A 27,094-nucleotide genomic window follows, 5' to 3' on the forward strand; every position below is an offset into this window, starting at 1 on the left:
CCCCCGGCTTTACAACAACCGCGGCTGCTGGCGTGCTGGCCGTCGAGCGAGCCCCACCACAGCGACGAGCCGACGACCGCCACCTTCTCCTTCCCGTCCTCCGGCCAGATCCACCCGGTGCCCCTCCGACGCTTGACGGTCATATTCATACCGACGTTGTGGGCTTGCAAATTTCTGTCTGTTTTATAAACTCCAGTGCTACTACGATGGATCTTGGATCTTGTAGAATGATATCACTTGCGACTTTTGTTGTCGGTCGTTCGGTGATATGCATTTGTGCTACAAGCCGTAGACCTCAGATTTTATTTTCTGGTCTCACTTCGTATTCTCGTGTGTGCATCCCTCCGGCCGCTGCTGTCGAAGGAAATTGATGCATGTATGTGGATAACCAGATTCTTGTATGCCTAGTATACCTTTCTATTAGTTGAAGTGAACAACGTTTTATTCACCTAATTCAAATGTTATTGTACTGTGAGGAACTATTTATTTTTTGTCTTCAACTATTGAAGAAAATGTAGCAGAACTAAAGAACTGGACCAAACTTTTTTGTAAAAATATGTGCACTATTTTTAGTGCGTTGATCTGCACTTTTAGGATAATAGTATGTGACTGGGATTTGCTTCGAAGCACTTTTTCTGATAATAGAGAACTAACCAACCCAGTGCTTGCACATCGCGTTAATATTCAGGAAGAAATTGAGCCCCTTGAAGATTCGAAAAAAAATTGAGCCCCTTGATATTATTTATGGTCTTGCTATTTCAGAAAATAATGGCGAGTCTTTTAATTTTCCAATAAATCACATTCATTTAGAAATTTCTGAGGAATTGTCCACTAAGTTAATTAAACAAAATATGTAATGTATCAATGTCCAATTTCATAGACCAAAATAAATTTGAAACTTGACAACAAAAGTCATGGAAATGGCCTCCACAGTACAAAACTCACCAAGTTTGCAAGCGAAAGTATAGCTATCCAAATTACAATCCACACGTCGTAAAAAATACTGCATAAGAAGAATGAATTTGTAATTCACATAAAATAGGTGATCTCTCAAATTTGACTTTCCTAAAACCTCCTCATATTTGAAATTCAAGTATTCTAATTTTAAAGTTAACATTCAACTACAATGGGAATAATGGGATACATAAAAGAACTTCAACTACACACACCGAGGTCTCGTACTCTCACAAATAAGTAATATCGATTTTGATATCGGGTCCTTCATGTCATGCATACGAGAACTTGAGAGACAAACACTGCAAATATGGAGTTTCACATATTATGGCCGGTATTTTATGGCCTAGGTAGAATAACTTTAGTTACACATGCTCGAGTTTGGATATCGAAATGGATTTTGATGAACAACCTAGGGAGGATAGGAAGTGGAACAATCGGTTCCTATTTCTTCTCGTCTACAGACTACTACAACAGGATTTAAACGGGTTGGGCATTACACGTGCCTGGTAGTTAAGTCATCTAATCTGAAGGACTTAATCAGACATGTGACGCACTTAAGGTATAGGGAACGAAGAACTTATCATATTTTTATCTCTTAGGATAAAAACTTTGTTCCTGCACTCTATGCACTTGAGAGATCGAACCGAAGGAACTTTACACTAATTGATAACAATTTAAGAACTTTGCTCAAGCGTGTGGCGCACTTAAGCTATAGGGCACGAAGGATTATCAAAATGTTATCTCTTATGATGAAATCTATGTTCATGCACACGCTGCGCACTTGAGAGAACAAGCTAGAAGAACTTTACCATCATCCATAACAATTTAAGAACTTTGCTCAAGCATGTGCCGCACTAAAGGTATAAGGCACGATCAACTTATCAGACTTTTATCTCTTAGGATGAAAACTTTGTTCATGCCCACTGCGAACTTGAGAGATTGATCCGGAAGAACTTTACCGTCATCCATAACAATTTAAGAACTTTGCTCAAGCGTGTGGCACATTTAAGGTGTAAGGCATGATGGACTTATCGGATTTGTATCTCTTACGATGAAAAATTTGTTCATGCCCGCTGGGAACTTGAGAGATTGATCTGAAAGAACTTTAGCGTCATCCATAACAATTTAAGAATTTTTCTCAAGCGTGTGGCGCACTTAAGGTATGGGGCACGAAGGACTTATCAAAATTTTATCTCTTACAGCGAAAACTTTGTTCATGCACGTTGCGCACTTGAGAGATCGATTTGGAAGAACTTTGCCGTCATCCATCATAATGTAAGAACTTTGCTCAAGCGTGTGGCGTAGTTAAGGTATAGGGCACGAAGGATTTATCAAAATAGTGTCTCTTAGGATGAAAACTTTGTTCATGCTACACACTTGAGAGATCAATCCGCAAAAAGTTTACCGTCATCAATAACAATTTAAGAAGTTTGCTTAAGCGCGTGGCGCACTTAAGGTATAAGGCATTAAGGGCATATAAACTTTTTATTTCTTATGATGAAAAATTTATTCATGCACGTTGCACACTTAAGAAATCGACCCGGTTGAACTTTACCGTCGTCCAAAACAATTTAAGAACTTTGCTGAAGCGTGTGGCACACTTAAGGTATAGGGGGTGAAGGACCTATCAAAATTCTATCACTTATGATCAAAACTTTGTTCATGCATGCTGCACACTTGAGAGATCGATCCAGAAGAACTTTACCGGCATCCATAACAATTTAAGAACTTTGCTGAAGCATGTAGCGCACAAAAGGTATAGGGCATGAAGGACTTATCAAAATTATATCTCTTATGATGAAAACTTTGTCCATGCACACTGCACACTTCAGTGATCGATCCGGAAGAACTTTGCTCAAGCGTGTGGCGCATTTAATGTATAGGGAACGGAGGACTTATCAAATTGTATCTCTTAGGATAAAAACATTGTTCATGCACGCTGCACACTTGAGAGATCGATCCGAAAGAACTTTACACTCATTGATAACAATTAAAGAACTTTGCTCAAGCGTGTGGCGCACTTAAGCTATAGGGCACGATGGGCTTATTAAAATTTTATCTCTTATGATGAAATCATTCTTCATGCACATGTTGTACACTTGAGAGAACGATCCGGAAGAACTTTACCATCATCCATAACAATTTAAGAACTTTGCTCAATCGTGTGGAGCACTTAAGGTATAAGGCATGATGGACTTATCAGATTTTTATCTCTTAGCGTGAAAACTTTGTTCATGTCTGATGCGAACTTGAGAAATTGATCCGAAAGAACTTTACTGTCATCCATAATAATTTAGTAGCTTTGGTCAAGCGTGTGGCGCACTTAAGTTATAGGGCACGAAGGACTTACCAAAACTTTATCTCTTATGATGAAAACTTTTTATCATACACGTTGCGCACTTGAGAGATCGATCGGGAAGAACTTTACCGCCACCCATCACAATGTAAAAACTTTGCTCAAGCGTGTGTCGCACTTAAGGTATAGGGCAGGAATGACTTATCAAAATTTTGTCTCTTATGATGAAAACTGCCACCGCCAACTGCCATCTGCCGCCAGCGCATGCCACTTTGCCGAGAGCTGCACTCGGTAAAGATCCATTCCAAGACCTCTTTCTCCTGCTTTTCCCTTGGATCCCTACAGCAAAAATAGATATACAATACACAAACATGCATTTCAAGTCTGAGTGTCTAACAACAAACTCACATAAGCACATCCACTGAACCCACTAATTCATATTTTCTCTTCTGGTTAAGTACATACTGATTGTAATGATACTCTGCCTTCTCTCTGCTATTGAACACGCTATAGGGAGCATGGTAGGGTGGTTCCCCTTGGTAAATATAACTCTGTTTTTCGTGACTTGCAATGATGATACACGGTAATCCTAGCTCTATAGATGCTACTATCTGTGGGTTTTCTGATCTCAACTAAGTTTTATAGTTCTGTCTGAGCATACTATCTGCTGTTTCCGTCATACTTGAAAGAACATTGGATTCGGTTTTGTTGTTGTATCCATGTAAATGTTTAGTGGTAGGCTGAAAGCATTTTGAATGTAGAAGTCACAATGAGGGGCTGACGCTAGATGTGTAAACCTATTCAATCTTCTTCCTACATACTTCATTTATCATCTACATACTAATTACTTATAATCTATTCAATCTGGTTGGATGGCTGAACTCTCCCCACTTCAAGATTCACTATATCAAGTGCTGCGGTAAGGATAATTTGGAGTGACAAAAAAGGTGAAAAAGTCCTTCGGGTTCAATGACTTAAGTACGCATCACACGGAATCCAAGTGCTTAACTCGGGGGTCTATTCTCATTCTTAAGTGCTTCAAAGGTTTCAATGAAACACTAATAACATGTATATCAACTGTTACGTTATGAATCATGTGTTGTTGAGGAAACTTGCTAAAGTTCTTCTTGTTCGAAGATATAAGTATCGAGCACGTCTCGTAATCAAACTTTGCCACAATACTTGAAGAACTATTATGTTGCACTTTCGGTAAACTTTGAAGATGTTGCCATGCTTCACACATTCCTTACTTTTATGTGTCATAGGGTGGGTGTTTGGTTTAAACGGAAAGTTTTGTTTCTTTTATTTGTTTTTATACAAATTTGGTTAAACACAACATCAATCAAAATTTACAAAGAAAAATAAGGAAACTTGAGGTGACAGTGTTAGGTACATCATGAAACATTGTTCGCAACTATTGTCACACGATTAAAGGAGAGTTTGTTCACATAAAGGACTAATTCCTAATGCTATTGACCCATGGATTCCACCTTGAAAGATGTGTCGGGATCGGTTTACTTCGGTTAAATTTTTAAGTGTGTTTTAGATAAATTTATTATTACGGGTGAGGCCGAGATCTTTATCCTTGGGTTGTGGTTTGTAAGCCTATATATAAAGGCACCAACTGAGGAATGCAAAGTTAGGTTGTTTTATGATGAATTAGATTGTATGCCTATTTCTGGGACGCGACGATTACGATATTACAAGCTGATTCTATATGATTTGTCCTTGTTATTCCTTCGGATCGAGGGGTTGGCGTGTTGTTTTCTATGGAATTTATGAACATATTCGTAAACGTATAACAAGTTTTGTTTAAATGCGCCCAAAACTTAAATCCTCAAAACAAAATGACTTCAGCAAGTTTAGTCATGGATACACTGTTTTAAATGGAATCCAGCGTTCGGTGTTTTCATACAGAGAACATTATTGATGTATTTTTTTCTGACTTGAGTATGGGTTCAAGAATTTCGTTGTGTCGCACATAGAATGTTTTCAGAAAAATGTTTTAATTTTATGATCAGCCTGATATCAATTGAGTGTGTTCATTTCAAAAAATAATTTTAATTTTGATTTTGCGAAAAATAAGATGATAACTTGAACGACCAAGCGTCCTTAGAGGCATCCAGCAACATCTTAATTTTGAAGCACTGTAGTATCTATGACATGCACAGTGATGGCGCATGTAGGCGCTGACCAGTACACCAGGGGATGGGCGAGATGCACATCAGTCACAAGGACGCTTTACAATTTAATATGAGACGATACAAGGGTGTTAGGGTGGCCGTGGGAGGCATCTGCATGGATACTAGAATCACTAGTGTAGAACCGGGCTTTAGCACCGGTTCATTAGGTCGTTCATTAGGCCCTTTAGTGTTGGTTCTGTAACCGGCATTAAAGGGTGGGGACTAAAGCCCCTCCCCCTTCCCTTAGTACTGGTTCAACACGAACCGCCACTAAAGGGCCATCACGTGGCACGAGCCCGCGCCGGGGCGGGGAGACCTTTAGTACCGGTTGGTAACACCAACCGGTACTAAAAGGTTTGGTTTTTTTTTGTTTTATTATTTATTTTTCCTTTAGTTTTGTGTTTTCATTTAATTTTTTGATTTGCTGGTATTTTACGATACTACATATTGTACGTGTTATGCATATATATAAATAGAATTTCTCGTAGAACCGATCATATATATAAATATAATTTACTGGAATTGTAGGATGATATACATGGAGTCATGAACTCGGTATCGGGTAATGGAATTCTCCTTTGGGATCTACGACCTGGTCGAGCAGTAATCCCGTTATTTCCTCTTGAAGTGCTCGTACGTGAGCCTTCGGTAGTAGCTGATCCCGCATCTCCTTCATCTTTAAAGAAGAGATCAAAATATACATGTATTATTAGTTGTGTGTATATATATTAGATAATGATGTAAAAATTATGAATAGTGTTCTAGCAAACGTGCCCAGAGGTCTCTATCGGTTCTGGTCTTTTCGGTAGTCATCATGCGAATGTTCTCGCAAACGTACAACGAAAATAAATTAGTCCCCGGCGCCTGCTTTAGGGCCTTTACGAGAATAGAATTCAATCATAATAATTAGTCAAGCATGATAATTAATGGCATTGAAACTAGAATTAAAGAGATAAAGTAGCTAGCTGGTACTAGCTACTTAATTAATTACCTTGGGCCGGATCCATTTCACCTCTTTTCTCCATTGGCCATCAACCTGTTTGATAAACTTTTGCCAAGCCCTGCCCGCCGACAAAGAAAATGAATAAAGGAGTTATTAATTAGTTGATATCAGGAAATGACGAACTATAAAGAGGCCGACATATATAGTCCAATAATGATTGAAATTACCTGTTGACCATCCCCTTCACGATTTGGAAGTCAGTATCTTTTTTAAGTAGCGAGCCCAGTACTTGAACTTTCCCCTCGTCAACTTCAATGATTAACAAGATCCAGTGGTGTCTCCATGCGCACACGTTTGCATGTATAATTAAGCGGGCATGTGCATAACTCATCAACTACCCTAAACCCTATACACTTATTAACATCTAGCTAGTAAGCAAAAACGAAATTTGTAATACAAGACAGTGTAACTCACTGGAAGTTGTAAGGAAGTAGTATTTTTGGACAGGCATTTAGGCGCTTCAAGAACTCTAGCAAGCTTTTCTCTACGTGTGGTCGATCATATTCTTGTTACCATGTCTTTTCATTAATGCTATTTGGGTCAATGACCCAATGCCATAGCATCCAACTTTTTTCATTTCAAACATCTTCATTCTACATAATACCACAGAAGAGAATATAGTGACGATAATTACCGGTAATGAATAGAACAAGCACTACAGCTAGCTAGAGAATTAAATTAATTACAGAAAGAAACCACTTACAAACAATAGCAACCGACGATAGATTTGTCGAGTGCGTCTTGATTGAATAACTGAAACATTTCTTGAAACTCAACCCACATATCTTTTTCATGGTAGTAGTAGCCTTTAGGTACTTTCACCATGAGGGACTCTCGATCGGTAGTCTTGACTTCTTTCATGTACCATTGATGCAATTCATACATTCTCGTTGATAGAAGCTTGACCTCCTCAGGCTTCACCATAGGCTGGCCGCAGGCATATTTCCGTTTTACGTCCTCCTCTCTAATCGTATCCATGGGCTCGATCTCTAGGAGTTGATAAACAGTGACACCGGACTCTTCAACCATCCTTCTATGAGCGTTGGTTATTACCAGCTGATCAGTGCCGGTACTCGGATGTGTTGGTACAATGAGCGGGGGGGTCGATTGCACCGCCGGTTCTCCCAGCTGGGGAACCGTTTTCATAATATCAAATAAGTATGATTAGATTCATCATGAAATGCTTTTTCATAATTTTTTGTTTAATATTGTGGATGTTGATATTTTTTGCTTTGAACTCGGTCAAGTTAAAGAAAAATAACTTTTAAACTAATACCCCTTATATTCTGGAACTGGTGGATATTTAGTTTGGCGGGTGGGGAAGATGATGGAGTGTGTTTTACTTTTTTTTTTATAATGCGGTGATTTGATGGGCCTTTCGTGGTGTGCTTCTGTGTTATCCACTAATGAACGTATATTTATGTGGGGAAATTTCGGTGGCGGTGGCTGCACGTAGTATATTGGTGCTACAGTATCACATGGTGGCGGTTTTTTTAGGTGATGGGTGGGTGCGCAGGATTGATATATTTTTATAGGCCGGTTCCTGCTGATTGATTTAAAAAATTGTTGTCCCGGTCAAAATCGTAAACCATATTCAAAATTAAATACTTCAATTGAATAAAAAAGTTTCAAAACTAGGGGGCATTGAGAATTAAAAGAATTGAATGGAAGAGGTCCTTAAGAAATTGCTGACCCAGTAAAAATCGGGTGAGCCAATTCTAAATTGAAGACCTCAATTAATTGTGAGGTCTTAAAAATTAGGAAGCATGGTGTATGGTATGAAAGAATTGAATGAAAGAGGTGACCCGGTCAAAAATCTTGTGACCCAATTCCAATTGCAGACGTTAATTGAATGTGGGCTATTTAAAACTAGGGATCATAGTGTTATAGTGGATACTAGAAGGGTTGGGCGCTCTTTGCTATGCCATTGGTGTTGTTGCGTTTCTTAATAAAAAAATACTAACACTGTTTCAAAATATAAGGTGTATTACTTTTTATCAAATTCAAACATTTCAATTTTGATCAAATTCAAACATTTCAAGTACGATTAGATTCATCATAAAATGGATTTCCATAATTTTTTGTCTAATATTGTGGATGTCGATATTTTTTTGCTCTAAACATGGTCAAAGTTACTTTCTAGAAAACTAATACCCCTTATATTTTGGAACTAATGGAATATTTAGTTTGGCGGGTGGGGAAGATGATGTAGTGTGTTTTATTTTTATTTATAATACGGTGATTTGATGGGCCTTTTGTGGTGTAGTTATGTGTTATCCGTTAACCAACATATAATTATGTGCAGAAATTACTACCTCGGTGGCTACATGTACTATATTGGTGCTACAGTATCACACGGTGATGTTCCCTTTCTCTAGGTGGTGGGAGGGTGCACGGGATTCTGCTAATTGATTTGAAAAATCATTGACCCGATCAAATCAAAAACAAGATCCAAAATTGAATACCTTAATTGAATGAAAGCTTCAGAATGAGAACATACAGAATTAAAAGAATTGAATGGGAGAGCCCTTGAGAAACTGTTGACCCGATCAAAATCAGGATGACCCAATTCTAAATTTAAGACCTCAATTAATTGTGAAGTCTTTAAAATTAGGAAGCATAGTGTATAGTTTAAAAGAATTGAATGGGATAGCTTTCAGAAATTGTTGACCCGGTCGAAATCGGGTTACACAATCCCAATTGGAGACCTCGATTGAATTTTAGCTCTTTAAAACTTGGGAGCATAGTGTTAGAGAGCATAGTGTTAGAGAGCATAGTGTTATAGAAGATTCCTACAACTATTCGTCATGTAATTAATTGTTATCTTTAGTATTTTAATTCCTATACAACTATTTCCCTTGTTACTAATTATTATCTCACTTTAGCTTCAGGGGAGATCTTTCCATACTCCTTCATAATAAAGGGTAGGATGGTTCTTTTAAAGTATGTTGCCCCTGCAGAGCGCGATATGCCGAGTGTGTACGCATCGCACTGGGTCGTCCCATTTTACACATTTTTGCCCTCTTCTGTAAAAAGATCAAAGCATGAGTGGCCGTCGAGATTCGAACCGAGCACTTGTACGATTAATAAAACCACAATAACCAACTCAAGTACTTGCATGTTATGTCTGGTTACCTTCTTTTTTCCTCTTCAAATATAACACAAACCAATGCGAGACTATTATTTTTTTTTGTTCGCTTTTTCTCCTATTTTTATTTTTTCTCTCTCTTTTTAATTTTTCATTTTATTTTCTTTTAAAATTCCGTGAACTATTTTTCAATCATGAACCTTTTCCTAAATCTGTGAACTTTTCAGATTCCTGAACGCTGTTTTTAAATCTGTGAACTTTTTCCTAAATTCGTAAAAAATTCAAATCCAAGAAGACTTTTGAACTGTTATGAATTATTTCTAAATCTGTGATTTTTTTTTCAAATTCATGAAGACTGTTTCCAAAATTTTGATTTTTTTTCAAATCCATGAACGCTTGGCTGGCCCAACAGGCTCACAACGGGAGACATGAGGTCACCTAGTTGGGCCAGGGCCTAAACGTTTTTTATTCTATATTTTATTTTTTATTTTTGTTTAATTATTTTTCTCATTTTTGAACTTTATTATTATTTATAAATCTATTCACAAACTGAAATGGTTTTGGAATACCAAAAAATATTCATGTTTTCAAATATTATTTACAACTTTAATAAATCTTATAGAATTTCAATACATGTGCTTGCTTTCAAACTTTTTGTTCACAATATTATGTTTTTTTTATTTTCAAACAAGTTAATAAATTTTGGAAAAAGTACATGGATTGCAATTTGTGTTCAACATAAATTGTTGGAAAATTTGTAACAATTTTTGAAAAAAGTGTTCGAGTTTGTAAATTTTCATACATAATGTGAAATTTGCCCCCATTTGAAGGATGTCGGGAAATAATGTGCTCTCAGACTGGGCCTTCTGATCAATTGGAACACCCTCCATTGAACATAGTGTTTCTAGGACATTCATGAAATGACCTCACCTTTTGCCAGCAGGTGGGCATCTATGCCAAATTTGAAGAAAAAAGTATTAAAAATAATAATTTAAGTAGGTACTTAAAGATGTTATTTTGATTTTTCTTGGTTTCCGCGTGTGACAATGGACTGGCCCATTCATGCGGCCTCCTATGAAAAGAGTATTTATTCGTGAACTTTGCTTTCAAATTCGTGATTGTTTTTCAAATCGATGAACATTTTTCAATTTCATGAACTTTTTTGCAAATTCGTGAACTTTTTTGCAAATTCGCGAACTTATTTTCAAATCGATGAACTTTTCTTAATTTGGCGATCTTTTTTCATCCTTGGAGCTAGGGGTGGGCATAAAAATCGACAAATGGAAAACCGGACTGATACCGAAACAAAAAAAAATCATTTTTTTGTGTTGGTGTTGAAAAATTTCTGCCACATGTATCGACCAGAGCGCGTGTGGCATGTATGTCAATTTCATGGGCCAAGTTGATCACTTGCATGCAAGGCATAAACTTGTTTTGGACTTTTTGTTGCAGCCTGCATGTACGTACCTGTACGCAACACGTTCTTCCATACATGGTTTTAGTCCCACCTCGCGTGGTCACGCAGAAGGAGGCATGAAGGTTGTCTGGATAATAAGGCATCCTGGTTACACGGTTGCCGATTTTAAAAACTAAAAATATGATAAGAGATTAAAGAAAAATTCACAGATTTAAAAAATCTCATCGATTTCGAAAAAGTACAGGAATGTGAGAAAATAGTTCATGAAATTGAAAAAAGTTAATCAATTGGAAAAAAGTTAATGAATTTGATAAAAGTTTACAAAATTTAAAAACATTCATTGATTTGGAAAAAGGTTCATAGATTCACAAAATAAGTCCACCGATGTGAAAGAAGTTCACGAATTTAAGCAAATGTAAAAGAAAATAAAAAGAAGAAATAAAGAAAAATGTAAAACAAATAAAAGCAAAAAGAAGTCCAAACAAACCAAATAAAAGGAAGAAACTGGACTGAGAAGATGAACAATGAAAAGAATAAAATAATTAACTAGGCAGAGCAAGTAGCTGTCCCAGTTGATCACAACGGTTGGAAGTAAACCAAGAGGTCGGGAGTTCGAATCCTACCCCATACACCTATATTTTGAAGGTTAGAAAAAGAATAAGAAAATTCAATGGGCCAGGCCCAGGAGGGAGAAGGGCGCGTGCCAGTTTTTGTGAATCTACTCCCTGTATAGCATGTAGATATACGATGGCTACCCATCGTACATACAAAAGTGAGTGTGAATTGACAAATGTCTATATTGCCCTTTATACGTTTAGTCACGGTTGGGGAGGGGGGGGGGGGTGTACCAAAGGTGGGCTCAATTTTCTTTACTATATTTTTTTAAGGGGAAAACTGGTTCAAGGTAGCAAAATTGAGGCAAATTAAAGGAGGCTACAAATTTAATTTCACATTTTTCTTTAATTTACTTTTACCCAAGATTCTTTACTGCCTTAGTAAGGAAGTACTTTGCATTAAAATATTTTCAAACCTCCTCCTCCTCCTCCTCCATAGGTTTCGATGCGTTGCAGAGGGAGAACCCTAAAATTGGAATTTATTTTCTTTATAGAAAATAGAAATAATGATAACACTCCATGCTTACAAATGTTTTTCACATATTTAATCAGTGTTCAATGTGTACTAGTTCATCACTTACTGAAAAATGTCAATTAGATATTTATAAAATATTCATCACATGTTTAAAAAATATTTGTTGGTATTTTTTGGAAAAACCTCCACGGGTGCACAAAAAAAATAGAAAGAAAGAAACTGATAGAAAATGGAAATAAAAGAAAAAGAAAGAGCTGGAAAAACCTAGCAGAAAATCAGAATGGAAAAAAAGGAAAGGTTCATTATGGTGGAACCAGCCCACCAATGTTCAGTCCTAAACTTGGCATTAGTGTTTGCATTTTTTTAGATTTATTTCTAGCTTTCTGGCATTGTTCGTTCAGTGGGAGGAGACGTTTCCATTGACTAGAAGACGCCTGGGTATGTTACTAGATAAGTTACTCCCACTATGACCAGCCTAAGTGTTGTGGTCGGGGTCTGGTGGGCTAGGCCGTATTGTTGTATTTTTTTCTGCCCCCATGTTCCAATACCGTGGAGGATGAACTCCGTTCGTGTCTTGCCGGTATTTACATCGATGTGACCTTGAATCAGCCTATTCCAGAGGCAGGTTGCGTCTTGGTTCATACGTTCTTGTTAATAACTCCATGGATAGGTCTTCTCTTGTTGATTCGAAGAAAGTGGTGATACGGTTTCCCGGTTATTGCAGAGTTATGAGCCGGTGAAAAATACGAGGAAGACAAACACAGTGGCTCATGAGATAGCAAGCTTTTGCTTTAGTGTTAAGTGTGACGTCGTGTTAGTGGGAGGTGTGCCATCCTGCGTGAGACTTAGTGTTGACTTCGGTTGTATGAACATAAGAGCATCTCTAGCCGATCCCCTAAAAGGCAATAGGCAATAAAGGAGTAAAATTTTAGTTTTACTCATCTAACCGGCACCTAGCCAATCTCCCAAATCGGTTAGAGGAGTAAAACTTTTGCTACTCCATCTAGAGGGCGCCTATTTTTACTCCACCGCTACTCGTCCGAGTATAAGTTTTCTTCACGTGAAGACCCACTTGTAGCCGGCTGACGACTCACGTGAAGCCCCCTTTGTTGGAATAAGCCACGGCCTCTGGTGCAGTCGGGCTCGTCGGGCACGCCGGATGCGTGCGGGACGTGCGGGACGCATTGATGCGGTCGGGCTCGTCGGGCGCGTCGGATGCGTGCGGGACATGCGGGACGCAGCACCGTGGCGAGCATTTGTGTTGGTGACGCGTGAGTCTGTTCTCGCGTTGGCGTTCACCATGTAGGTCTAGGTCCATGAGTTCACGCTCGTGTCCGTCGTGTAGGTGAAGGTTGAGCCAGAGGCCGTTGGTGATCTGTTGGACGCCGGCCGCGTTGTGCGCGTACAAGCGCGGCGTGCGCTGCTGAGAAGGAGCTACTCGAGCGGTGTACGCGGGCATGCATGTAGTGCATGGAGTTAGTTGGTTAGTGGGCTAGTTAATTGAGCCGTGCATGCTGGATGAGCAGCCGAGTCAAGTTAGAGGCCGGTGTGTTAGCTAGTGGTTAGTGCATGGAGAGTTTAGTGGAGTAGTGGGTCTAGGTAGAACCGTGGGCTGCATGACATGAGTGCCTAACCTTTGTGTGTATATATGTTGCATTGATGAATGAAAAAGAGGGCTGAGGAAAATATGTAGCATGTGTGTTCGCCAGGGAGAAGAGCCTATGGCAAAGCATTTGTGCTCCTTCTTGGTCCATGGGTGTGTTTGTGTTTGAGTTTCTTCCATGTGTGTGTGTTCTTGTGTTCTTGAGAGAAGAAGATAGAGAGAAACCACAAGAGAGTTGCGTGAGGCAACGAGAGGAAGAAGAAGAGCGGCGCTGCAAGGAGAGGCGGCACCAACAATTGGCATCAGAGCGACCAGGTTCGGGGGCTGCCGCGGCGCGCGGCGGCGACCGCGGGGCGCGCACCGAGCGTGTCGGACATGGAGGCTGCAGCGCGCGGCGAGCGCATGGCGACTGCGACGCATGACGAGTCCGCGGTGGTGCGGAGTGATGCCGTGCGCCCGAAGAGCACGGCGGTCGCGGAGACGAGGAGGTCGCGGAGGACCTGCGTGGTGGCGCAGAGGTCGCGGCGGCTCGGCTCGACGATTGTGGGTCACGGAAACGCGGCGCGTCGGTGGAGGCCGCAGCGGCGCGGTGCTACGCCATGAAGCGGCGTCCAGGAAGGCTCGCGTTTGAGCGCGACCCCATCAACAGCGTTTGTCACCGAGGAATGCCAGACGTGTGTCGCCGGCAGAGAAGGAGCTCGGCGTATGTCGCCGGAGACGACGAAGCAAGCACGGTAGCGACCGGCGTCAGCGCGCCGGGTCGAGTCCGCGGTCGTGGCGACATCGATGACGGGAGTTACCCCAACTCCGACGACGGCGATGTCGTGGCTTAGGGTGTGTGTTGGAATAAGCCACGACGTCTGGTGCAGTCGGGCTCGTTGGACACGTCGGATGCGTGCGGGACGTGCGGGACGCACTGGTGCGGTCAGACTCGTCGGGCGCGTCGGATGCGTGCGGGACATGCGGGACGCAGCGCCGTGGCGAGCATTCGTGTTGGTGACGCGTGAGTCTGTTCTCGCGTTGGCGTTCACCGTGTAGGTCTAGGTCCATGAGTTGGTGTTCGTGTCCGTCGTGTAGGTGAAAGTTGAATCAGAGGCCGTTGGTGATCTGTTGGACGCCGGCCGCGTTGTGCGCGTATAAGCGCGGCGTGCACTGCTGAGAAGGAGCTACTCGAGCGGTGTACGCGGGCATGCATGTAGTGCATGGAGTTAGTTGGTTAGTGGGCTAGTTAATTGAGCCGTGCATGCTGGATGAGCAGCCGAGTCAAGTTAGAGGCCGGTGTGTTAGCTAGTGGTTAGTGCATGAAGTGTTTGGAGTAGTGGGTCTAGGTAGAGCCGTGGACTGCATGACATGAGTGCCTAACCTTTATGTATATATATATATGTTGCATTGATGAATGAAAAAGAGGGCTGAGGAAAATATGTAGCCTGTGTGTTCACCAAGAAGAAGAGCCTATGGCAAAGCATTTGTGCTCGTTCTTGGTCCATGCGTGTGTGTGTTTGAGTTTCTTCCATGTGTGTGTTCTTGTGTTCTTGAGAGAAGAAGATGGAGAGAAACCACAAGAGAGTTGTGTGAGGCAACGAGAGGAAGAAGAAGAGCGGCGCTGCGAGGAGAGGCGGCGCCAACACCCTTGTCGACGATCGCGACCTCACCACCTTCAGTGTGTGGCCGGCAGAAGGTGAGATTCCTCACGCTGGGTTGCGGCAAGGCAGTGGCGGCTAGGGCATGTTAGAGCGACCAACTTTGCTGGCTGCACTGGCGGGCGCGAAGGAGATGAGCAGGGCGACGGCTAGCCGAAGACCCAAGCCAATGCCCTCGCACGGAGGTCGGGCGCAAGGAGGCCGACCCATGGGTACTCCGCCCGGGCAAACGCATGACGTGGACTTGGTGTCGTACGCCAGGTTCGTGATGGGGGACGCGACGGCCAGGCGTGCGCTATTCTACTACCTCCCCGAGGTCGTCGGCAGCGACGACAACAAGCCCAAGCCGCTCCTCCTGTGGCTAAATGGAGGCCCCGGGTGCTCGTCGCTGGGTACGGCGCCATGGAGGAGGTCTGTCCATTCCTCATCATGAGCGACGACAAGATGCTCTACCGCCACTTCGTCGGCCACTTTGCGCCTCAGCTCGCCCACGCCATCCTTCGTCTTGTCCATCCTGTCGCCGCCGGAGCTCGCGTGCCAATTGTTCGAGTAAATTTTACTCCGCTAACTTTAGAAGATCGGCTAGAAATGACCAAAACTTAGTGAAGTAAAAGTACCCCACTAAGATTTACTCAGCCGTTTACTCCTCTATTTTTTAGGGGATTGGCTAGAGATGCTCTTTGTTGGCAATATATGGAGTTTTCAAAAAGAAATACAACATACAAAATCACTCAAACTGAAGAGAATCAATCATGTCTTGTACTAGCGTTCAAGGAATCAATCAATCATCTCTGGTGGGCTAGCTCCTTGAAGCTGATGGGTGTGGTGATCTGAGTCGGGCCGTCCACGAAGAGAGCCTGCGCACCTAGTTCGGCGGCCCGCTGGCTTGGGTGCACGTTGTCAAAGAAAGCATATGCATCGCGGTCACTGCACACTGTCGCGTTCCTCATGCACTCACCCTCCGCGCCCAGCTTACCGCTCCCGCAGCACGCGCTATCAGCGTTCATGAACCCGGCCGCTTGGGGGTTGTCGAAGTTGGCCCGCGTGCCGGCGAAGGAGTCGGCAAGGGAGTACGTGAGGCCTGGGAGCCTCGTTGGGCTGAGGGTTGTGGCCAGGCCAGACTTGAACGCCGCGGCGAGCCCGACAGTGAGGCGGTTCATGCCATCGTTGCAGGCGCCCGTCGCGTTCAACAGGCGCACCCGCGGCACACACCCCACTGGGCCAGGGCTGATGATCCCAAATTTTCTGGCGCCCATCCCATACAGGTCAGTGATGGCGGCGGAGTAGTTCGAGACGAGGGTTGCATAGAGTGCGGCAACATCGGCTTGGGACTTTGGTCTGCTCTGGAAGAGGTCGTTGCTGCCGAAGCCCAGGAGGAAGAAGGAGCTGGCCAGAAGCTTGGTGACTTTATGGCTGCCCCACACGGCCTCCATCTCGGCCTTTGTTGACGCGAAGTAGCTCACCTGCTTTGACAGCGGGATGTTCTTTCCCGCGTTCTGCATGCAGAACACATAAACGATTAGTAGGTGGAGCTAGTTATTAGAGTTGCAACAACCGTGTGGTTAATTAGTAACGATATATTTTCTCCATTTTAAAACGCAAGAAGGACATATTATTTGATTTCCTTAAAACAAAGATTTGATCAGTACGTTTACTTCTCTATATAACGTGCAACTCTTGTGACATGAAGTTACTGCCGTTTAATTTATATATTAAATTTGAATTAGAACCACAGGGACCCTTCACGACAACACTTGCAGTTAATTGACAAACGGGCTCGTACTTGAAGTGGAGAAGATTAATTACTATTGGTGTGTTTTGATTATTACTGTTTTTTTTGTTGCGAAATGATGATTACTGTTGTGAGCATGTGATGATTACGTAACTACTAGTACAAGACAACTTAATTATTAGATTATTATTAGTTATTTAGCTAGGTAACGTGCCTACATGATCGATCGCATCGGTTCCTGGTTCCACGTTCCAGCTCCCTCCCTTGAACATTGGTGTCACTGCCAAGTTAACTGGACAGATCCACCGACGGACAGCACGCACTTTGGGGAATTTAGATTTTTTTTTGTGAATATGAATTTATAAATTAGTTACCCTGCTAATATCACTTTAAAATGTGTATATTGGCAACTTTGGAGAAGCTTTCCCCTGCTACCAAAACATGGTATTACAAATATACTATACATAACAAATCCTCTGGAACAAATAGATGCCAACCCTACACGAAATGGTACAAGGCTGATCTAGTTAATATATAACTCAGTAAATAAATTGAAGTCACTTACAGTGGAGTCGAGGATACCGGATCCCGCGGAAGCGTAGCTCACCCCTCTCTTCAGAGCGCTGGGGATGAGATAGTTGCGAGATTTCAGCACTAGGTAAGCCAAAGGGCTCCTCTCGAACCCCAGCTGCCTCGCTGCATCCACCCATCCGTCAGGTTAACGCATGAACACGTGATAAATATAGCTGTGAAGTTGTGTGATACATACCGACGAAATCGGCGATGTTGTAGCCGTTGCTGAACCTCCCAGTGGCCTGGGCGCCACCGGGGAAGTCGATGCCATAGAAAGGCTCGTTGGCCCTGGGAACGTCCTTTCCGGGCAGGTGGTTGTTGTTGCCCACATCCAGCGTCGAGTCCCCCAGCACGAATATCGCCGGCATCACCGGCCGCCGCGCATCAGCGCTGCTAGCACCAATGGCACCGACGATGACAAGGCCCAGAAGCACGACCACCGGACCCTTCATGGCTGGCTGGCCAGGGATCGGGCTAGCCCGAAGCGAACCTCGTGTACAGTATAGTAGACAGTACTACAGGTGTGATTGTATGCGAGCTAAACGGCCATCAACTAATGGTGATTAAGGGGGACGGCAAGGGGTATGTACTTATAGGCCCAATTAGCACGGTTTGATCGATTTATATGATCAGATCAACTTGCTAGCTAGTCAACGAAAGTACCAAGCCGGGACACAATATATAATTATAGAGTACTTTACAGTTGTGCTTGTGCATATGCTTCTAAAATATACACATATGTGAAAGTGACCGGATGCCTCCCAGGGAAAGTTGTGGATGCTCGATGGGTCCATCAAAATGAGATGACGACTAACTGATTAGTTAGTTAATTAGGATGTTATCCTTACCGTATCTTCCGTCGAGATCTTCTTGTCAAATCTCTGGTCGATCTCTACTTTCGAGAGATGACCGAAGGTTCTTGTATTTTTTGAGATGACAGGTCGATTCTAATCATTCTATACATTCTTGGGAGGTCACAGCGCAACTAACTGAAGGAACACCATGAGGTGTATATTGTACATGCTGGTAGAGCTGGCAGCCGAGAGACCGAACTATAAAAAAATGATCGTACGGCGGCAGCCTCCACCTTCTGAGGCGTAGATATGTACAAAAAAGAGAATAATGTAGAGCTGGATCGATTGGCGTGGAGTATATTTGTAACAAGTTTAAAACAATTTGTTAGTCTATATGTCCACATCTCCATCTTATCTTGCTCTCCTTGCTTTATGCAAGGGCTAAAAGAACAATGCAGTAGGTGGCTCATTGACACTGTGCATTATAGAGTATCAAGGCCGGGTGTGTGTCCATGGTTTTGTATCATCTTGATGCTGATTTTGAGCCAACAAATCTACCTTGTGTAGGAAAAGTAGGTGGCTCGTGAGTACTAATTAGTGGGTTAGTGCATCGCTGAGCACTACTACTCATAAGCACTACTTTCGTATGGATAAATTTTGACATGATTATTTCCGATGGCAATTTAATTCCATGATTCATGTGTCGGTACTCCATTAGCGATTGAGCAGCTAGTAAGTACCCCGTTTCATACTCCACATGTGCGCGTCGTTGCATGTTGCCACACGGTTTGATTTTGTCGACTGGCCTCATCCGTCTGCACTTATCACGTGTGGAGAGCAAGTGAAAGCCATGCACACCGACAGCTCGAAAGCTTAACGTCTAATTGCAAGTTTTGACTGCTAATAATTTCATAATGATATTCATCGATCTGCTTGCCAGCGTACTGTTGGACTGATTTATTTATCCTGTAGTGCACCGACCATTGATGTGCACACTTAATTTTGCACTCGTCAGGCGTGCAAAGAAAGGGAAAATGACGATGCGCGTTGGTCCTTTTTATGGAGTACTTTTGTTTTCAAGACAAATCCCATCTGTTCTTGATGTTTCAACTTGGATTTCATTCTTGCTTTGAGTTCTACAAGCATGCAACGGCCGATACCAAAACTAAATGCTATGCCCAGACTAGATTTTTGCATGGTCAGTTGTCAAAGAAATATGTACCTCATAGCGACGACACATATGGATGTGACCGCTATTCCGAAGAAAAGGTTCTTTCTTGTGGGTTATACAAAAAAAAGAGGAAAGATGGCAACAAAGTTTGGATTTCTCGTGTACTGCAATTGCTGGTTAAATGTCTACAGTATAGTAGAGTACAGACGTGTATGACAACTAATTGGTCATCTACTAACACAATTAAGGTGATGCCATGGTGCAGGTATACTTATTTGTATAGAACATATGCTTAATTAGGTATCTCTGCTCGAACAATCAATGGTGCTCAAGCAAAAATGTATTTATTTTTACAAGTATCTCTCTAAACAACTTGCATTGTAGGAGTACATGGTATTATAAGCCCACCAAGTGTGCGTGTCTGATTGATCGATATAGATCAGATCAATGGGGTAGCCAATCACGAAGGTAGCAAGTCTAGGGTCTCCTGTCGTATAGACAAAAGATATATGCATGTATCTAGAGTACTTTACACCTAAAGTGAGAGCCATTGGTCCCTCCCAAGGAAACGTCATTCACGCTCGAACAATCCATGAAACGAGACGACGACTTACCTCGATCACTTCACTTTAGTTAGTTAGAATGTTAACTACTATTACATACGTCTTCATTCGATCGAGTGCTTCGTTTATCTACCATTAACCTCCTTGTCAACTCTGTGATCTGTGGAGATATATTGATGACCACATGCTTCTATTTATCTTATTTCACTTTTGAGGTGGCAGAGGATGTTACAGCTCAACTAACCAAATGCAGTCATGTGTATATATTACATGCTGATCGAGCTCAAAATATAGAAAATTGATTCAGCCGGTTCCAGTGGTAGCCTCCAACTTTGAGGCGTATGTTCAAAAGAATAATGTATGTGTGAGCGGGATCGACAAGCTTGGAGTATGTATTACACGTTTTGAAATGTTCGTAATCTCCTGTCAATACATATGTATGTCCACCTCTTATTTTATCTTTATCTCCGTGCTTTATTTGTGCTTTTTAACAATAGGAGGTACCAAATAGGTGAGGCCAGTATAAAAAAAAGGTTTCAGTGGCAGTCTCGTCCTTCTGAGGCATATGCACGCAAGCATATAGACGTAGGTTGTGCTGGAACGAAGAGCATGGAGGAGATATAATCATATACAAATACAATTTTTTTTCTTTTTGTTTCCTGTCGAGATATGTATCTGTGTTGATCTGTATATTTTGTCTAGTTTTAGACTGCATGCATGATCTCATCAGAAACTGCAATTATCGTCGCGATCGATTGTCATCATCTCCTACTAGATGCATGCTTTATGTGCATGCAAATTCACAATGTGGTAGGTGGCTAATGCTTACATCTACATAATTTTGATAATGGTTAGTGCGTTAGTAGTGCGTAACCATACCTGCAAAATGATACTAGTATAGTGAAACTGTAGAAAAACAAATAGGGGCAAAATCAATCTGATGCTTCCTGTGGTTCGATTAGCGACTGAGCAAGTGAGCATGCAGCTACCTCGATCGATTAATTGCCATTATTTCGTTTGGAGTACAATCAGTGTTGTTACTACAATGGATCGAGTCTCTCAAAAGTTTTCCGAGTTGTTGCTACTATATGACCGACCCATTACAACTTGACTATTGACCATTCGTTTCATACTAGCAAAGCCTGCGCGGCGGCACGCCGCGCTCGTGGATAGTCTGCCTATATGAAGTGTGTTTAGTTTTGAGATGACAAAGTTCTGTATGCCAAAAATGTTGGCATGCGAAGATAAGATAGAAAGAAGTAGAAATCAAAAGGAAGAGCTCGCCTAGAGCTTGTGATCTTTAACATGGCCATAGTGATTGAAGGATTTGGTTGCTTAGACACCATGAAGGAGGTCCGTATACGGTGGTAAAACAGTAGAACTGTTATGACCCACATCTACGCCTACAGGAAGACTTAGTGGTGCTAATGTCAAGAGAAATTCTTTAAGCCTCTAAACATTTTGTATGTCTCTGAAAAACCAACTAATCATATGCTAGGAGAACATTCTTAAATTCTAGAATGGAGCACTGTAGAATCTCCTGTTGATACGATCTTCATCTCACTGTCATTTCACTTTAGAGCAGGGAGGCACATTTTTCACTAAATGTACTACCTTCTCTATATCCCGGTAGGTTTCTATTTTCTGTTTTTTTAGAAATTTTTTGCAGTGGCGAACTGGGTTTAGGGTTGTTGCCGGAAGGAGTTAGGACACCCCTAGATGGTGGAAGACACCCTTTTTTAGGGAGAACCGTTGAATTTTACTTTATATGTTCACAATCTCTGTTTGTATAGGACAACTCTGCAAATGGTTAAAGAAGGAGGAAGCGAGCTACGCTATGAGTTAGCAGAATGTACATCCCTCTTGTTATCTTTTTACATAAAACCCTGAATATTTTTTCCTTAGGGTCCTACGGGTGATCAAGCATATTCCTTAATTTTTCTTCGGCCACGTACGGAAGAAAAGGCCTATTCAGCTAATTGTCCATTGCATGGAATTAGTGGCTACTATGATGTCATCTCATTTACATCTGCACTCTGCTTTTCACATTTTTTAACGGAAGCTCTTTTCCAGCATAGGGTTTGTCAAAATATTCCTACCAATAAATGCACGACAATCCATCACCAATTAGTGCTTGAAATGTAAGAACTTGTTTGCCTTCACAGTAGCAGGACTACGGCTCTAAATGCTCGAAGTAGCTAAGCACTCTTATTGAAAAAGCAAATATGTGTCAGATTATAGTCACATACATGGTTCGGATATAATGGAGAATGTGCAATCACTTGTATACTGAACAAACTACTCAGTAAAATTAATGCATCTAAACTCGAGTTTTTCTATGGCAGCACCCAGCATCCATCAGCTCAGAAGACCCTGTCGAGCGATGGATACGAATGATGATCTGATTCTCTAACAGTTGCCCTTGAAATTCAACCAACCAGTTAAGAGGAAGTGTTCAGAAGTTACAGAATGACATGATTTCTCTCTGTATGTAGGATCCATCCATATGTATACTGTTGGAACCGCAGCCCTCTAGCTACCTCTCCTCTCACTCGAACGGAGGTGAAAGAAGAAGAACAATGGACACAAGATTTTCCGGCCGGCGCATGAACGCCCCAATCGTTTTCTTCGTTACACTGGCTACATCGCTACAACACCGGCTGATGCAATCAGTACAGAGGCAGGGGATTTATACTCTGGCTCACACAGGGCCGGCCGCCACACTCGGCCACGCACGCACTAACCAACCGCACACATGCAGCCCGTTTACTTGGCTGGCACACACACATAGCTAGCTTATCCATCTAATGCATGCAATGACCCGGCCACCCCAACCGGCCACTAACTCACGGCCGACTAATCAGCTAACTACTGACGCGATGCACGCACACGCACGCCGGTGACAACGCAACTAGTTGATCTACTAACCAATTATCTACATGCATCAAGATTAATGCTGACATATACTATATGTCTATCAGATTTACAAGAAGTCCTTTTTTAGATCTTGCAGCTCCATATCTAGTTTTTCCTATATGGATGAGTGTTCCCTATCGTTTTCTTCTTCATCAACTTCGCCTGAAAAAGAAGAGTGCTTATTAGAGAAACTATCACGAACAAATGGTATCGTTTCAGGAACGTACTTGACACTTCGAGTGAGGGTGTTAACACAACCTGAACCTAGATCGTCTATAAGCATGCCCTTATCTAGTGCAAGTTGATCATACAAACAATTCCTGCAGGCAGTGAAGAACTTCTGCCGTGTTAGTTAAGTTTCCAACTACAGAATCTTCTATATATATAACAGTTCAAGTCTGACAATGTGCACACAAAACTGTTGTATCTAGTAATTGCTGAGTTGTTACTTTCCATGGCGAACCTTGTACAGAGAGAACTCGATCTGCTGCTCAAGATTGCTCACATCTCGCGGAGTCAGAGAACTCAGGTCCTCACACACGTACTGCATCATGATGATCTTAATCCTATTGCTATCATTCTTCATCTTTGTCATCTCATTGATGATTTTCTTCATGGAAAAAAAAATAAAAATTAGATAACACAAGTAAAAGCCAACGATGTTATTTGGTTTACTCTAAATTAGTGTACCTGCTGGGCATCCATCTCATCAAGTGATGGGGGCTTTCAGGTATCTGTGAAAGATGTTTGCAATCCTGGTGAGGCAGATAGAGTTAAAACAGGGGAGGATGAAGAGCATGAAAATTTACTCTGATCCTCTCAACCCGAATCATGAAATCAACCATCCTGTCCCCAATGAACGAAATAATAAGCGATCAGTAGTAACAGCTGTCGCCGCAGCGGCGTTGACACAGAGGCCGCAGCAGCCGAGGCAATAACCAAGAATGAGGAGCGCGAGGGTAGCGGCGTCGGCACTAGCCACGGCCCTCCAGTTGCTCTTGGCGGTTGCCAGCACGTCGACCTTGCACGAATTGCACCGGAAGCACGTAAGATCTCATCGTTGCCCAAGGCCTGGCAGTCCGCGCCCGTCGTGTCCACGCGGCATGCTCGCGTGCGTCGCGCCGAACTCATGTGTCGTCGTGACCTTAGCGGCCGAGGTCGCCAGCCTCGCGTGCTAGGTTGCATACGCCTGTCTCCCGTCCCTGGCTCAAGGTGGAGGCCTAACTTCCACGCAGCTGGCCGCCACGGCGACCCGCGCTCTGAATTCACCCCCCGCCGAAGCCGAAAGACATGGGTGCCGTCGCGGGGAGGAGGAAGGGGGCATAGGATCTCCGGAGCCGAGAGCCACGACACGGAGGCCATGTTGCTACCGAGGGCCGCGCTGTGGACATTCGAGGCGCCACCGCCGCGGGTACAGGCGCGGTGGAGACCGTCGTCGTCGTCGCCCCCGTCGGCCCGTGGACTACGACCCCTCTCTCTCCAGTCTCCACACCCTATACCGTGCCACCGCTCCTCGTCCGCGCCACCACATCCCTGCATACCTCCTGTTCCCGCCGGTAGAAGCCGGAGCTCTCGTGCACGGCGTGCTGGAACCAGGAGTACATGTACGTAGGCAAGTCATTTCTCACCACTGCCGTGCATGCATGCACTTGCTGCCCAATTCACCGCCTGACACCACGGGGGGACAGATTGCATGTTTGAGAATCTCATTTGGAAACCATACGCAGTCAGGTAAACAGGACGGCATGGTCCACACGCAAACGCACACGCAAAACACAAACCATGTTAACAAAATTTACACCGAAAGAGTAAAGTCACCACAAAATTGTACCCTGTAGGAGCCCAAATTAATACACGTTGCTGCACTTGATAGCTTCCCAAGTTACTTTCACCCAAGCGGGTAAGAGAGTTTTTACTGTACCCTGGTACTCCCTAACAAGACGCGGGAGTAACAGATAAATCTAACCACCCATCTGCATGGGTATTCTAAACCTTTTCTCTGGACTAATTAGTTTTTGTTTTTATCCCATCCTAATTAAACGCATTCTTCGCGAGGATATCGCACTGTTTGTTCCAGGCCCGTCGCCGTAGATCTTTCTAGACTTTGTCTTCCCCATTGCTACTCCCCTCATGAGACGCGCCCAGTTTGTTCACCGCATCAACAATTAAATCAAGGAATACTCTATCCATCTATACACATGGATTCCTGTTAATTGCAGATCAATTGAGTTGCGCCGTACGAGGACTGTGCTCCTCCACAGACATCCGCGAAGGGCATCCTGTGCAGCGGATGCGTCGCGGCCGGCCACTTCGCGTAGGCACAGCCATCGGCGGCAGCAATTGACTGACTGCACATCACGACCCTGGATTGCAACGCATGCATGCATGCATGATTGAGCAGCTTTGCCTGCCCCTAAGCCCCTCGGTGGTGGTGGCCCCGCCACGCACGATCATCAGATTCATTTTGGGATTTCTTTTTGTGAAAGGTATTGATTTGGGATTGCACTGGATTTCTAATTAATTAATACGAAATTTGCAATTATCGATACTAAATAAATCACCCTCGATTACCATTTTACCTTTCCCAAAAAAAGAGATTACCATTTTACCCCTAACATCAAGGTACTCCATCTATTTTGTGAGCTAGTACTCCCTATGACTTGCGGTGGAGTACCATGTAAGGTTAACCGTGGGATTAAGATGGATGGATGGCTCACATTTATTTAGGGGTACCGTAAACGAGCTCGTGGGTAAACGTGGGGGAGAAATCTTGGTTAGATATAGTGGCTTGGTTATTGGTATGCAAGAATGTGTGTGTGCGCGCGCGCTATTGACCTGCATCCTACAACTTTTGACAATTGTCGAGTAGGAAACAGGGAAAGTGGCATTGACGTGTTATCCTTTTTGGGACCCATGGGACGCCGGGGACTGGTTCCATGTTCCAAGCTAGCAACTTCCATGCTTTGTGTTTAATGTGTCAGAACTTGAGAAGGAAAAGGGTAAACAGATAATTTGAACTCCAGAAATATTTTTGGTGTGAATCTTTTGCTCTTGAATTTGTGGATAAATATATGAGTAACTCATAGAACAAACATGATCAGCTAGAACTACTTAATCTCACTTTTAGTCATCAGCGGAAGTGCCATATATATATATATATATATATATATATATATATATATATATATATATATATATATATATATATATATATATAGACGATGACTACCCTTCGATCACTTTAATTAGTTAGTCAATTAGCTGTCATGCTTACCAAATCTTCCATCAAGATCTTCTTCTCGACTCTCTGTCTGGTCGATCTCTACTATCTAGAGATGACCACACGTTCTCGAACGGTACAGACCAACTAACTAGATACCATCGTTTCTATGATGGTATAGCTATCAGCCGAGCTCGAACTATACAAAAATGATCATAAGGTTTCGGCATCCTCTACCTTTTAAGGCGTATGCATATGTACAAAAGAGGATAACGTAGAGCTGGATCCATCGGCATGTAGTATATATCTACAAGTTTAAACAATTTGTGAATCTATATGTCCACATCTCTATCTTATCTTGCTCTCCTTGCTTTATGTATGGGCTAAAAGAACAATGCAATAGGACGCTCATGAGTACTAATTATCCGGTTAGTGCATCGTCGAGCACTTCTACTACTACTACTAGTCGTAAGCACATATGCTCTGGTATGGATAATTAAGTTGGCAAATGGGATACTACCATGATTATCTTTGGTGGCCATTTAATCCTGTGATTATGTGTACTCCCATTGAGATTTAGTAGCTAGTAAGTACCATGTTTGATACTCCTCATGTGCGCGTTGCATGTGGCCACGCGGTCTAATTTTGTCGAATAGCCTCATGCGTGTGCACTTTCACGTGAAGAGCAAGTGAAACCACACACGCCGACAACTCGATGCTTAACTGAGGAATAAATGAAAGTTTTGACCACTAATAATTTCATAATGATATTCATTGATCTGCTTGCATGCATGCTTTTGGAGTGATTTATTTATCCTGTAGTGCAACGACCATTTACGAACGAACTTA

At 42.6% G+C, this 27,094-nt stretch overlaps 1 protein-coding gene across 1 annotated transcript; it reads right to left on the minus strand.

The window, feature by feature from the left end:
- Positions 1-15,735: 15,735 nt before the first annotated feature.
- LOC109763757 (GDSL esterase/lipase At4g28780) lies at positions 15,736-18,171 on the minus strand. Its single transcript, XM_020322618.4, has 3 exons — positions 17,778-18,171; positions 17,574-17,704; positions 15,736-16,772 (listed from the first exon to the last, which is right to left on the minus strand). Exons 1-3 carry the CDS (start codon positions 18,031-18,033, stop codon positions 16,062-16,064), a joined length of 1,098 nt encoding a protein of 365 aa, XP_020178207.1. The 5' UTR covers positions 18,034-18,171; the 3' UTR covers positions 15,736-16,061.
- Between the last annotated feature and the right edge of the window lie 8,923 nt (positions 18,172-27,094).

The sequence above is a fragment of the Aegilops tauschii genome, chromosome 7, assembly GCF_002575655.3.
Source record: "Aegilops tauschii subsp. strangulata cultivar AL8/78 chromosome 7, Aet v6.0, whole genome shotgun sequence".
NCBI classification, from domain to species: domain Eukaryota; kingdom Viridiplantae; phylum Streptophyta; class Magnoliopsida; order Poales; family Poaceae; genus Aegilops; species Aegilops tauschii.